At 51.2% G+C, this 15078-nt stretch overlaps 1 protein-coding gene across 1 annotated transcript in view; it reads left to right on the top strand.

Moving 5' to 3' along the window:
• Window positions 1-9689, top strand: part of LOC100986553 (lysine-specific demethylase PHF2-like) — a gene marked incomplete at its 3' end in the record, with an annotated part of 113501 nt that extends 103812 nt beyond the window's left edge. Inside the window, 6 exon segments of the mRNA XM_063596036.1 lie at window positions 326-415; window positions 991-1383; window positions 3736-3855; window positions 4531-4770; window positions 4772-4785; window positions 9437-9689. Coding sequence (XP_063452106.1) covers window positions 326-415; window positions 991-1383; window positions 3736-3855; window positions 4531-4770; window positions 4772-4785; window positions 9437-9689 — 1110 coding nt within the window.
• Between the last annotated feature and the right edge of the window lie 5389 nt (window positions 9690-15078).

Genomic DNA, 15078 nt, shown 5'->3' with positions numbered 1-15078 from the left:
AGTCCAGGGTGCCCCTCCCACCTCACCTCAGCCGTGTGGCCCAGTGGAGTGGCCTCTGACCAGGAAGAAGGGATGGGGTCCATGTTTACTCCATAGCCTGCTGGTGGTGGCCTCAGGCATGCTTGTTCCCTCTGGTTCTCAGTTTGTCCACCTATTGATGGGGGTCACAGCAGAGACCTCTTGCTGGGGCAGAATTTGGCTGGGGAGCCCCTCTCCTCATGCTCATCTGGGTGTCTCAGCAATCGGGACAGCCTGGAAGGATGCAGGAATAGATCAAGGCCATGGGTCATGTTTGGCGCTGACCCTGGGCCCTGTTGCCCTTTATGCTTTGGCAGAGCATGAGGACAAGCTCCTGGAGCACTTCAAACCTTCACAGCTCATCAAAGACCTGGCCAAAGAGATCTGGCTCAATGAGGTGGGGGTTGTGCCCAGGTACTGGGCTGGACTCCTGGGGATGGGGGAGGGCCTGCCTGTCTCTCTCTGGGCCTGGGGGCCAGCCTGACACAGAGCTGCCGGCTCCAGACAGTACTCTCTGCACTCTCCTGGGCAAGCTTGCCTTTGTGAGGGCTCAGGGTCCAGGTCTCTGGCTGGGTCTGTGTCCTGGTGTGAGTGTGTAGGGACTGAGAGATGGCACTGGCCACTCTGAAGCTCCCATGAGGAGGGCACTCTCTGGGAGGAGCCCCTGCCTCAGCCCCTGGAGTCCCAGCATGTGTGATCCTGGATGAGCCCCCAGTCACTGTGCTCAGGGTAGAACAGAAGAGCCTTGGGGAGAGCAAGTGACTGATGGTATATGGCAGGTGTGAGAGTGTCACACAGCAGCGTGGGGTGGGTGTGAGCATGTCACCTGATTGAGTGGGGTAGCTGAGCCTTTCTGGGCTAACAGCTCCCCACCAGGCTAGCAGTGAGGGTCTCCAGCATCCCAGTGTGTGGACCCTCCTGGGCCACAGTTTGGCAGAAGCAGCAAGTAACCCTTTCCTTTCTGTATCCCAGAATGCCTCCAAAGCCACCTGACTGGAAGTGAATACTGTCGCCTCGTCAGATGATGTCTGTGATGGGGACTGGGAGAAGGAGGAGCCCCTGCCTCCAATTGAGGCCACCCCACCTCCAATTGAGGCCACTCCGCCTCAATCCCTCCTGGAGAAAGTGTCCAAAAAAAAAAAGACTCCCAAAACTGTGAAGATGACCAAGCCATCCAAAATCCCCAAGCCCCCAAAACCCCCTAAGCCCCCAGGGCTCCACAAAATGCTGAATCTCAAAGATGGAGGCAAGAAGAAAGGGAAGAAGTCCTGAGAGTCAGCCTTGCCTAATATCCCCAACCTGGACCTGCTCAAAGCCCACACCAAAGAGGCACTGACCAAGATGGAGCCGCCCAAGAAGGGCAAGGTAGGGCCCCCTCACCCTGACTCCCCACCTCATCACCAGAGGCGCTGCAATATCTCTTGGGGGCCAGGCCCATAGATATAACTAGGGCCCATTGTCCTTGTTCTCCAGGGGCCCCTGGGAGGATGTGGGGGTTTGGGCTCTTCTGTGAGGTCAGTCTGCCTAGAAGATGCACTTCCCTGCCTGGTCGTGACCCAATCCTGCAATATCCTGGCCCAGACCCTTCAGGGTGGACAGGCTCTGCCCCAGCAAGCCACAGAGCAGTGGGCCTGGAGAGGGGCCCTCATGGAGGAAGGCAGCACAGTGTGTGTGTGCTGTGGCAGCGGTGGCACTCAGGAGGGCCACCTGGTGGGGGAGGCACGGTGGTTTTCCAGGATGGGATGTCTAGGTTCCTAGCCAGATGAGCAGTTGCCAGGGGACAAAGAAGCCCTGGATCCTCCTTGGGGCCAAGGCATTGAGGCTGAAGCCTGAAGGTAGATGAGGTGTCTGTGCAGAAACAACACGGAGAATGCCATTGGAGGGGAGGGTGTTCAGGGATGAGGACAGGAGCAGAGTTGCCCTGATAGTCGGAGTCCCAGTGGACAGTGAGAGAGATGGGCCTAGCCCTGAAGACCCACTCTAACTAGAGGATCTTAGGTCTGGGCTTCAGGGACCATGAACCCCTGAGATCAAGCACCATTGAGTGTGAGCTTCTGCCAGGAGGAGGTTGTTATCCACTTGCTGGGGGCCAGGACATTTCAGGGCCAGCATCACAGGGATGTAGTGGGACACTTTTGTGTTCCCTTTCTCAGGACAAGCATGAATGAATGCATGAACAAATGAATGGATGGCTAAATGACTGGATGGATGAATGGGTCAATGAATGAATAGATGGACGAATGGATGGATGAATGCATGAACAGATAGATGGATGGATGAATGAGTGAATTGATGAATGACTGGATGGATGGTTGAATGGATGAATAGATGAATGAATGGATGGATAGATGAACGAATTGATGTGTGGGTGGATGGATGGATGAATAAATGAATGGGTGGATGGGTGAATGGGTAGATGGATGGATCATGGAAGAATGAATAAATGAATGGATGGGTGGATGAATGGATGGTGAATGGGTAGATGGATGAATGGATTAATGAAGGGATGGATGGATGAGTGGCTGGCTGGATGGATGAGTAGATGGATGGGTAGATGGATGGATGAATGGATGGATGGGTGGATGGATGAAAGAATGGATGGATGGTTGGGTGGGTGCGTGAGTGGATGGATGGATTGATGAATATAGGATGGATGGATGAATGAACAAATGATGGATGGGTGGATGGAATGGATAGATGGAATCGATGGATGGATGGATGGATGAATAAATGGATGGTTAGATGAATGAATGGATGGAAAGGTGGATGAATGAACAAATGGATGGGTGAATAAATGAATGGATGGATGAGTGGATGAATGAATGAACAAATGGTGAGTGGATGAATGGGTGGGTGGTTGGATGGATGGGTGGATGACCCTGGATGGATGCATAAATGGATGGATGGTTGGATGGATGAATGAATGGATGAACGAATGGATGGATTGATGGATGTGTGGATGGAGGAATGAATAGATGGATAGATGGATGAATGAATCAGTGGGTGAGCAAATAGATGAATGGATGAACAAATGGATGGATGGATAGGTGGGTGAATGAACCGATGGATGGATAAATGAATGGATGAATGGGTAGATGGATGGATGGGTGGATCAATGAATGAATGAATGAATGAATAAAAGGATGGATGGGTGGATGAATGGAGGAATAGGTGGATGGATGGATGGATGGATGGATGGATGCAAGGATGAATGAATGGATGGGTGGATGGGTAAATGGATAAATGGATGAGTCAATGGATGGATGGGTGGGTGGATGAATGGGAAGAACGAATGGATGCATGGATGGATGGATGGGTGGGCAGATGGGTGGGAAGATGGGTGGGTGGATGGATGGACGGATGGATGAATGAATGAATGGGTGAATGGATGGATGGATGGATGGATGAATGAATGGGATGAATGAGTGGATGGGTGGGTGAATGGATGGATGGGTGGGTGAATGGATGGATGGATGGGTGGATGAATGAATGGATGAATAAATCGATGGATGGATGGTTGGATGGATGGATGGGTGGGAGAATGGATGCATGGACGGGTAGATGGATAGGTGGGTGAATGGATGCATGGATGGGTAGATGGATGGGGGCATGAGCTGCAAGCACATGGGCTAGAAGGAGACAGGGAATCTGTGTGGCACAAGGGAGTCCACTGGCCCTCTGCGTCTGCCTCTGGGTCACAGCAACACTTTTTTCTAGGCCACAAAGACCATCCTGAGTGTGCCCAACAAGGACGTGGTCCACATAGAGAATGATGTGGAGAGGCTGGAAATTCGAGAGCAAACCAAGAGCAAGTCGGAGGCCAAGTGGAAGTACAAGGTGAGACTACAAGGTGAGACATGCACGTGTGCATAGATGCATGTGCGTGCATGTCAGGTCAGTGAGTGTGAGCAGAGATGTGAATCCATGAAGCCCTGTGTGTGTGAAGGAATGTGCAGACGTGTCTGCACAAGGCCATGGTTTGAGTGACTCCAGGGTGGTCTCTGAGGGTGTTTCTGCATGAGATGGTGGAGGGGCCCCTTACCCTCACCCCACCCTTGAGTGAGTGTTCTAAGGTCACGTCTAACTCTAAGACACAGTGGTCACCTCCGCCTGGGCGTGCGAGGGGCCTGTCCCCACTGTGAGCGCCCTGCCAGGGGAGTTTATCCGGATTTGAGCCTGTTAACTGCTTTCCCGCAAGTTGAGGTCCCTCTGAGGCTGCAGGCCCTGCCCCTGCCTTTCCACCCAGTCATCACGGCATCTCTTTATATGTGTTACACACTGGGGCTCTCTCGTGTTAAGGGTTCCGTTGAACCAGTTTCTCTGTGAATATGGTACACAGTGTGAAGATAGTTTGGTCCTTTGTGGTCCTGAGACATCTCCAGCACCCACATCTGCCCCGTGTGCCCATGTGTGGGCCATCCAGCCCCATTGGCTCCAGGGGCCTCTGTCTGACCCCAGCAGTGTTCATTAGAAAGGCAGTGCTCTTTAAAAACGTTAAAAAACCTAGTTTAGTCCCTGAAGGGAAAAAGTATCCCCCTCCCAACTCCCAGGCCACTTCGGTGGCTGGACCCTCCCCTGACCGGTGCCCTGTCTCTCACGCGGCACAGTGACGACTCTTTGGTCGAGGGTTTGCTGCACATCGACACGGACACCAAGCCCGGCCACAATGCCAGAGTCAAGAAGGAGAGTGGGAGCTTGGCAGCCGACATCTTGCACCTGCTGCAGGCCAGCGAGGAGATCGATGCCCTGGAAATACAACCCCAGCAGGTGGGCCCCACCACCCAGCAGCACCCAAGAGTGGGGACCAGGCAGGTCCAGGGCTGGCCCTCGGCCATGGTGCTTGGAGCCTGTGAGGTGGACGCACAGGTGGAGCCAGTGCTGAGCCGCCCCGGGCCTGGGCAGGAGGGCACACTGCAGGGTACAGATGCTGCTCTAATGCCAGAGGGCACACTGCAGGGTACATATGCTGGAGTGGTTGGTCTCACTGGGGCTTTGCTTTCAACCAAGGGCTTACTTTTCTAGTGATGGTCCCTGGTAAATTCTCTCAGAACTCACAAGTTTTCAATTTTAAGTGCCGAGACTGTTGTTTTTTCAGGTGGAAATGTTATGGGTTGTTCCATATGTACTACAGACAGGTAGCCCAGGGGGCAGAGCTGCAGCCCCCTCCCTGGTGCCCCTGAAGCTCTGCTTCTAGGTTCCTGGGAAGCTATTAAATGGCATTCACTCTGAGACGGTGCTAGGCAGTTGAGGATGGAGGTGAGAAATGCTGGCCTGACCCTAGCCTAGCCCCATGCAGGTGCCACAGCTGCCATGGGGAGCACAGCCCTCCCGGTCCTCATGACAGCTGCAGATTCCCATTGCACAGATGGGGAAACTGAGACTCTGAGGGCTTACACTTGCACATGGCCACACTGCTAGGAAGTGGCAGAGCCAGGCTCAGAATCTCCGTCTGCCTGATTCTGGAACTTGAGGTTGGAAGTCCTGGAGGGTTGACTAGTGCTGGGCAGTGATGTCTGGGTGTGCGTGGCGGGTCCCTTGTCCAGCAGTGACTTGGCTTGAGGAAGACAGAGCCCATGCTTGGGTCCTGCTCAGTTCCCAAGATCTGCTCTGAGACTCTGTGGTTTCCAGAATCCATGGGCAACCCAGGGCTATCCTGTCACCTGCTCCACAGCCCCGAGCTTGCTAAGTGGGCAGGTGGAGGCCGCAGGGCAGGCCTGCTTTTAGACAGATGAGAGGCTTGGGCAAGGTGGATTAAGGGCTTGATTGAAAAGAGCTTTTGCTAAATCAATTGGCTGTATTTTATTTCATGTATTACTGTTTTACATGCAATATTATGTTCATGTAATATTGATCAGAAAGCCAGCTGTAAGGTTTTTTTTTATTATTGGGAGTGAAGCATGATGGGAGGCTTCCATAGCGCCTTAGGGGTCAGATTTCCTGCTTGGCACTAGGTGGTTTCTGTCCATGTTAAGCTCCTTGCTGCAGAGACGTGCTTGTGGCTGGGGGTGAAGCCTGGCTATGAGCTCTTCCTCCCTATCAGAGGCTGTGGTGCTCCACACAGCTCTTTGAGGGATGCCCGTCTCTGGGAAGGAGTGTGCACTAGCCGACACCTCAGTGACTGGCCTCAGGGGTGGGAGAGGCTTCTAAACACCCTAGGCCCCTCCCGAGGTCCCTGGAGAGGCCCTGGAGCCGTGGAGTTAGGGGGTGTCTGAGGCCACCCAAGATGAGGGCAGACAGGGCCAAGAGCCCAGGGGTCACAAGGTGCTTTGTTGTGGGCACCTGTGGACTTGCAGGGGGCATGGTGATGGGGACAGAGGTGGGGAGGGTTTTGTGCTTGAGTCTGTGAGGAGGCACTGCGTCCTGGGCTCCCGGCTGTGAATCTGAGCCCAGGAGTGGGGCAACCCATCTGTGGACACACTGATAACAAGAAATCCAGAGCTTCCCCTGCTGAACCCATGCCTTCGGGGAGTGTGCACGTGCATATGTGCCTGCCAGGGGCCACTGAGACCGCCGGTCCCCCTCAGCCTGCTGCAGGCAGTTCCTCTCCCAAAATCTCCCATTTGGAGCGTAGATCAGTTTTTGATGGTCCATTTGTTCTGTTTTAAGTATGGACTGCTTGGAAAAAACAGCTGAAGAAAATGGAGGAAAATATGTTAATTTGCCGTGGGTAGTTTGTTCAGTGTTTAAAGCTGGGGGAAAAAGAGAGGATTTGGGTATGATAATTGGGGGATTAATGTATTATTTTTCATGCCAACTAGTTAGACGTTGCTCATTGATTCGCCAGCAACCCTGCAGGGCCCGGGCATGCAGCCCTCATCCTTTTGGGTTGCCGAGATGGCACGGCATGAACCCTCGCAGTGGGTGTCCCTGGCCACCCCCGTCCCCACTGTGGCTGGGTGCAGACCCCGCCCTCCAGTCTTTCTGGGCCTTGCAGGCCAGTTGAGGGATAGGGTTGGGCCTGCTAGAGGCTGCAGGGTGAACTGTGTGTTCTGGCTGGCTCCTGAGCTGGGGCTGGAAGAGCCTGTTCCTGTGGAGATGTCAGTGAGAGCAGGAGTGACCACCCTTGCTCAGGCGGGCCCTCAGAGCTGCAGCTTGTGTGGCAGGGGAGGTGTGGTCCCGGCACTGTGGGGGCGGCTCCCGGCAGTGCCTTCTGAGGAGTGCTCGAGGCTGACCGTGCTTGATTTTCTCATTGGTGTGGCTTTCAAACCTCAGTCCTGTTCAGTTCCTGTGAAACCTGAAACGCGCCGCAGTCCAGTGTGTCTGAGACAGGGCCTGGGAGGTGCCATTGGTGAGGGCTGCAGCGAGGGTGCCTCCCCCATCACTGGGCACCCCCTGAGTCCACTGGACCCTCAGCGAGCAGTGGGTTTGGGCCTCAGCGCTGTCCAGCATGGGCAGCTTTTGTCCAAGTTGCCTCACTAGCCCTAGACTCCCTCTGTGTCTGGGCTTCCTGCGGCAGCTTCCTCTCCCTGTCGCGCTCCAGCAGACCCTCAGTCTTAGGAGCCCTCTTGCTTCTGAGCAGGGACTTGTCCTCATGGGCCACTGCCCCAGGTGCCTCAGTCTCTGTGTCTGGTGACATAGATGGGTACAGGCATGCAGAGCTGGGTGGCCCGCCTGCCACTGTGTTGTCCTCTTTCTTGTCTCACATGTGCTGTCCTTGGTGAGGGGTTCTTGGTACACAAGACCCCATAAAGCACCGGGGTGTGTTCACAGCCACAGGTTTGCCAGCCTTTCTCATTTGAATGGTTTTACTGAAAGTGCCTCTGGTGCTTCTGGGAAGTGGTGGAGAGGGGATGGGCAGCTCGAGAGACAGTGATGCTGATGCAGGAGTCCTGGAGGGGTGGGTCCAGGGAGCAGAGGGAGAGGACAGCAGGCACCCCATGTGCCCCAAGTATGGGCCCAGGAGTGCCCAGATGCAGTGACAGATGTGGCCGGGCCTCCCCTGTAGGGGGGGTGGGCTGCCTTGTCCTGGGGCCAGGTTTGGGCCACAGGGAAGTGGGCAGGGGTGAGGACTAGAAAGGGACGTTGCAGGGGGTACCTGCTGGGCTGAACCACGTGAGTGGTGGGGAAGCCTGGGGCACCTGTCCTGGCTACACACAGCATCTGGAGCCCAGGGCAGACTCCTGACTCAGAGTTTTTGGGTGGGGCCTGGGCCTTGACATTTGTAAAGCTGCCCAGGTAGTTCTGGTGCACAGACAGGTTAGGGTCCTGGCTGTAGGGAGGTTTGGGCTGGGGTGGGGCAGGGCCCCATGAAGAGGCCAGGGCTGGATCCCATGGGAGGGCCCAGCAGGGAGGTACCCAAAGAGCCCAGGACTTGGCCTTGGGGGTCCTTGCCATCCAGCAGCACCAAGCCCCTGGTTCTCTGGGATGACAGTGGTCACCCCATCTCACCACTTTGTGTGTCTAGACAGGCTGATCACATATCGGGTGTTTCAGAAGCTTCTTCTAGAAGGAGGAGAGCCAGTGTAGACAGGAGGTGTGTGCACAGGTATGGAGCATAGGACAAGGATGTAGATGAGAGAGAGGCTGGGCACTATGGGAGGGGCCACCTGAAGCTGAGGGCGGCGCAAAGAGAAAGCCTGAGAGTCTGTGGAGCCTGCCAGAAGGGAGTGAGCTTGTGCTGAGCTGAGGTGCAGCTGTGCCTGTTCAGGTGCACATGTAGCTGCAGGTCCATGTGCAGGTGGGTGCAGGTGTGGGGTTAGGTGCAGGTGTAGATGCAGCTGGGGGTGCAGATGTGGGGGTAGCACAGGTGTAGATGCAGGTGTGAGTGTGGAGTTGGTACAGGTGTAGATGCAGCTGGGGGTGTAGATGTGGGGGGGTAGCCACAGGTGTGTAGATGCAGGTGTGGGTGCAGGTGTGGGTGTGGAGAAAAGTTGCAGGTCACTGGGGAGAGCATGTGCCATGGGAGGGAGTGGGCTGTGCTGCCCCTTCTCAGGGTGACACGTGGGAAGGTTCCCTGCGAAGTGGGGTAAGGAATGCCCAGGGCTAGTTCTGCAGTTGGGAAAGAGGGACAGGGTGGAATGAAGGAGTACACAGAGTGGCTGGGGTGCAGGAGGGAAGTCGCTGAGTCTGCTTGCCAGCTTTAAGGTGGGAGAGACCAAACCGTGACCATGTGAGGGTCTGGACCCTCCTTCCCATCTGCTGTCTTCCCAATTCTCCTCTCCATGCCCATCTCTCTCCCCAGGCCTCCAGCCTTCCCTGTGGAGTATGGGTGGGTGAACAGAGCTGGATGGGGGAGTGGCTGGCCTCTTCCAAGGGAGAAGTCATCAGTTCACTCCCACCCTCTCTGCTCCACGCCCACTGCCTGCCACCAAGGCCAGGAGTTTGTGCAGGAGTTTGTGCAGGCCATGGGCTGTTGTCTAAGTGTCTGGGCTGCAGGCTAAGACTGCTGGGCTGAGTGCCTGTCTCTCCGTGCCCCTAGCCAGCCCCCAGCCTGTCCCAGCATGCAGGAAGCCATTCAGGGAATGCTGTCCATGGCCAACCTGCAGGCCTCCGACTCCTGCCTGCAGACCACATGGTGCACTGGCCAGGCCAAGAGGAGCTCGCTGGCATCCCATGGTGCCCAGAAGAATGGGGGTGGCAGCGGCAAGAGTTCAGGCAAGCAACTGCTGAAGAGGGCTGCCAAGAACAGCGTGGACCTGGGCCACTACGAGGAAGAGCACAAGACACCAGATCTGGGAGTCCCTAGTCTCCAGAACTGTGATAAGTAAATGTTTGTTGTTTAAGCCACCCAGTTTATGGTATTTATGTTGTAGCAGGCCAAATGGACTAGAACATTTATTATTTCATTTACTCAAGTAAATAATATAGTAATTTAAAAAAAATCTGTAAACCTTTTACATAAAGTTATGTCACAAAGGTTACAGCAACAGAATTTGAATCAAGTTTGCAATATGACATGAGGGTTCTGGCATCTATTTTGTCCCTTGGTATCAAGTTTATTTCTCTAAATAGTTTATGTTTTTAACTTTGGTTACCTGCCAAAAGGGGAGAAGAAAATTCTACTTGTAAGTATAAATATAAAGCAGAAATCCTGTAGTTACGTATGTAACGATCTTATAAAATATAATCAGACTGTTGTGATTGTTTCATGTATCAGTGGATGTATATTTACAGTAATACATTTATACATGTAAACTTTAAATTTGAGTTATAGTTCTATGTATATGTATTTTACTGAGCCTCTGAGCATAATAATAATGCCGTTACTAAGTTATTCTCCAGTTCTTTTCCTTAGGGGTTATTCACATTTCTATGTGATATATATGCATGTTTCCAGTAGAGCATATCTAAGAGTTGCCAACAGTCTGGATCACAAACACCATGAAAGGAACCACCACCAGCTTCCTTTAGATTATATTTTCTTCTAGTGAATATAAGAATTTGATTTTAGATATTTAGCCAAGTCTTAAAGACACAAACTCTGTTAAAAGACTAGTGGATGAAGCACGAGGCAAGAGTCAGAATCCATGGGATCCAGTTGGGTATATTTGAGACCCTAGGCAAATCCCTTTACCGAATGGGGGCCTCAACTCTTATTATTAAAAAAAAAATCAACATGGGGTATAAAGCATGGTTTTTACATTGAACAGGAAAGAAAACAAACTCATAAAGGAAAAGGCAATTTATTCACTTGTTTTATTAATACAATGAAAGCCCTAGGGATGTGTTTTACTCTTAATCTTAGCCAAAAGGCTGAGAAGTGATTGGGATAACGTGTTTTAGAGCTGGCCTTAGACAAAGCAGAATGCAGGAGCTGTTTTCCCAGGTTGGGCACCATTCTTAGGAAGGTGTTTCCCAGCAGCTTCAGGTTCAATTCTCTCTTCTTAGTGATCCTAGTGATGAGGTTATCTCTATCCTGCGAGCTCCCGATTAAAATCCCCTCAGTCTTTTTGGCTTTAATTGGTCAGGCTTGATCACATACTTTCTCTAATAGTTACTGTGGCCAGAGTGGCTGATTAAAAAAAAAAACAAAAACAAAATACTGATCAGCTATCTTTACTACTGTAGCCAATGGTAAGGACAGTTCTTCCTGAGTTACAGACAATGCTGCAGTTGTGGTGCCTGCAGGCAAATCAGGGACCCAAAGAAAGGAAAATAGATTTTGGGAAAGCAAAGCTACAGATATCCATCACAAATGACCAATCTTTCTTCCTTTTTTTTTTTTTTTTTTTTAGGTAAGGTCTCGCTGTCTTGCCTAGGCTGGAGTTCAGTGGCATGATCATACCTCACTGCAGCCTCGATCTCCCAGGCTCAAATGATCCTCCCACGGGCCCAGGGGGGTTGTGGAGTCCCTGGCTTGCACCCAGGGTGTGTGTCTCCAACACGGTGGGGGGGGGCACCTGAAAGTGGCAAAAAGTGCCCCGGGGCACGGGAACAGGATGCCAGGCTTGCAGGGGGACGTCGAGGCAGCCCGGCGAAACAAGTGCGAGGCCGAGGGGGAGGCTGTGGTCATCCCGAATAGGCCAGTGCCCTCCTGGCCACTCCTGCACTGGCCCTGGCTGGGTGGGGGATGGTCGTGGAGTCCCTGGCTTGCACCCAGAGTGCCTGTCTTCCCCATGGGGGGCACCTGAAAGCAGCAAAAAGTCCCCCCGGGGCTCAGGGACAGGACGCCAGGCTTGCAGGGAGACATTGAGGCACGCTGGGGAAACAAGCGGCAAGGCCTAGGAGGAGGCTGTGGTCATCACGAGTTGGCCAGTGCCATCGCGGGAGCCCCTGTGCCACCGGAGAGGCATCGTGGAGTCCCCAGCTTGCACCCAGGGTGGGGTCTCCGACACGGAGGGCACCCCAATGGGGCAAGAAGTCCCCCGGGGCATGGGAACAAACACCGAGCTTGCAGAGTGACGTTGAGACAGCCCGGGGACAAAAGGGGTAAGGATGAGGAGGAGGCTGGGGTCCTCTGAGGCCAGTGCCTCCCGGCAGCACCTGCACGCGGGGGTCGTGGAGTCCGTGGCTTGCACCCAGGGTGCGTGTCTCCCCCACGGGGGGCACCCCAAAGTAGCAAGAAGTTCCCCGGGGCACTGGGACAGGAAACAAGGCTTGCATGGGGACGTTGAGGCAGGCCAGGGAAAAAAGCGGGGAGGCTGAGGAGGAGGCTGGCATCTTCCGGCGGAGGCCAGTGCCTTCCCGGCTGCCCCTGCGCCGGGCCCGGGGGGTCGTGGAGTCCCTGGCTTGCACCAAGGGTGCGTGTCTACACCACGGTGGGCACCGCAAAGCGGCAAGAAGTCCCCCGGGGCAGGGGAATAGGATGCCAGGCTTGCAGGTGGATGTTGATGCAGCAGGTGGAAAAAAGCGGCGAGGCCGAGGAGGAGGAAGGGGTCATCCCGCGGACGCCATTGCCTTTCCGGCAGCTCCTGCGCCCGGCCCGGCGTGTCCTGGAGTGGCTGGCTAGCACCCAGGGTGCGTGTCTCCCACATGGGCGGCACCCCAAAGTGGCAAGAAGTCCCCTGGGTCACGGGTACAGGACGCCAGGCTTGCAGGGGGAGGTTGAGGTAGCCGGGGGAAAAAGCGGTGAGGCCGAGGAGGCTGGGATCATTCCTCAGAGGCCAGTGCCTTCCCTGCAGCCCCTGCGTGGGGCCCCGGGGGTCGTGGAGTCCCCGGCTTCACCCAGAGTGTGTGTCTCCCCCCACCGGGGGCCCTCCAAAGCGGCAAGAAGTCCCCCGGGTCACGGGGTATGTTGAGGCAGCCCAGGGAAAACAACAGCGAGGCCGAGGAGGCGGCTGTCGTTGTCCCACAGATGGTAGTGCCTTCCCGGAAGCCCCTGCGCAGGGCCAGGAGGGTTGTGGAGTCCCTGACTTGCACCCAGGGTGCGTGTCTCCCCCACGGGCGGCACCCCAAAGCGGCAAGAAGTTCCCCATGGGACAGGGACAGGACGCCAGGCTTGCAGGGGGACGTTGGGGCATCTGGGGAAAAAAGCGGCGAGGCCCCAGGAGGAGGCTGGGGTTCTCCCGCAGAGGCCAATGCCTTTCCGGCAACCCCTAAGAAACGATGATTCAGGCAGACTTTACAAGGCAATGACCCCTTTGCTTTCAATGTATAATAGCACGTCCCTAAAACTGTGAAAGAAAAGGATTACTGATGGCTACACAATTTAGTCACAATCACAGTCATGTGACTTGCTTTAGTTGAATGACATTCAATGCCTTTTTAAAAAAGATACCTGTCATTAACTGCTTCTGCGTTATGATTGCTAGGGTAAGTTTCTTTAAATACACTGTTTTATTCTAATAAATTTTCAGGTGTATGATAAAAATCCTGATGTCATAGTAAATGAATATTTCCTGGGGAATAAGTTGTCCATGTCTTTGCAACGAATGCATGCTTTCACAGAAAACTTCCCCCAGTGGGATTCTGGCATCTGGGATAGTTTATTTCACTTAATAGGAATGTGCAGTTTACTGTCCTGGAGGAGTTTATGCAACATTTGATCAACTGTTATACTATTTCTTAAGATGAAATAAATACATGTAAGATTTCACAGAAGATCTCTCTGTGTAAATATAAATTCTCGATATTTACTGGCTATTTCAAAGTGTGGTAGAAAAAGCAGCCACTGTGTAAGGGCAGATGCACTTACAATAAAGAGGGGATTGTACTGAATATGGAGGAGCTGAACTGATGATTTAAAATTTATCAGAATATGATAGGAGTCCTCTTTAACCACTCTGAGCTATTTGTAATAAATAAACTCGAGTAATTTTTGTCTTCAAAAATTAAAGTTATGCTTCATCATGTTGCTCTAATTCTTGGCAAATCCTCAATTGTTTTGCTCCGCAAAGTGTTTTATTAATGTTCATGTTGACATTCTCCACAACGTTAGTAGTAATGACTTAGAACCTAGACTTATTAAAGAGATTACATTTTTACTTTTACATTTTTACAGAAACTTAATTTTTGGGTTCTAAAATGATGTCTCTGTCCAAGTTTGCAACATTGACAATTTTATCTCAATGTTACCCATGGAAAAAAATCAATCAGCTGAATTAGATTTATTTTTACAGGAAAAAAATGTATAATTAAATTCATGAAACCCCACTATTATAAGGAACAATATATCATATCTATATCTCTCTGTATAGATATGCCCTTTATAAGCAAAGTGGATAATAGACTGTTTACTCAGAAAACATTTCATATCTTTGCATCATATCACATGCAATATGGTGAAATAAGAATAGTTTTAACCTTAGGATCAAATATTCGGTTCAAATCTCAACTTTACCACTTACAAACTTTGTAAACTTGGGTTTTATTTATGTGTTTATTCATTTATTTTACCATTTGAAGCATCAGATTATATAACAAAATTAATAGTAATTCATAATGTACATAATGGTTTGTAGATTACAGAATGGCAGTAAAAAAAAGTCTCACACAATGATTGGAGCATAACAGAGATTAAATAACTCATTTCTCCTTGTCTTCCCTTCCTCCACAAGTGAGTAGTTTACATGTTTTCCATTGTGAATACCTGATAAATATGTTTTTACTTGGTTTACTAAACAGTTAAATACACACAGATTGACCAATTTCCTTCAAAAAAGTTGTAAAGGTATTTTCACAGATTAAATTTAGAAAAATGTTACCTTAATTTTTTAAATCATCTTCTGACATTTAGTCAATAATTCCTGTGTATTGTCAGGAATTGAATGAAATAATATATTTATTTCACATAGTGCATTGAATGAAATACATATGTAATTATTCAACTACATGTTACTTATTGATACATACTACATTTTGTAAATTAAAAGTTTACCTGAGAGCAAAAAACTATAAGAATTCTTATTACAACACTTTTATTAGTAGTAAAAACTTAAAATAATCCAAATGTACAAAAACATATAATCACAGAGAAATAATATTATTTTTCCCCTTATTACTAAGCGGAGAAAAAAATTCTAACAAATTTTTGATAGTATGTAGAGAATAGAATCCATTATTGCATTTTTGTAAATAGTAAAAAATGAAAATATATATAGATATTATGTGTAGAAAAAGGAAGAAAGGGAACTGAAAACAGTTATTGGAAGGGGAAGGTGATTATGTGGGTCTTTCTCTTCC

Source organism: Pan paniscus, chromosome 14 (genome assembly GCF_029289425.2).
Source record: "Pan paniscus chromosome 14, NHGRI_mPanPan1-v2.0_pri, whole genome shotgun sequence".
In the NCBI taxonomy this organism is placed as follows: Eukaryota; Metazoa; Chordata; class Mammalia; order Primates; family Hominidae; genus Pan; species Pan paniscus.
This window is presented reverse-complemented; position numbering and strand designations above follow the sequence as displayed.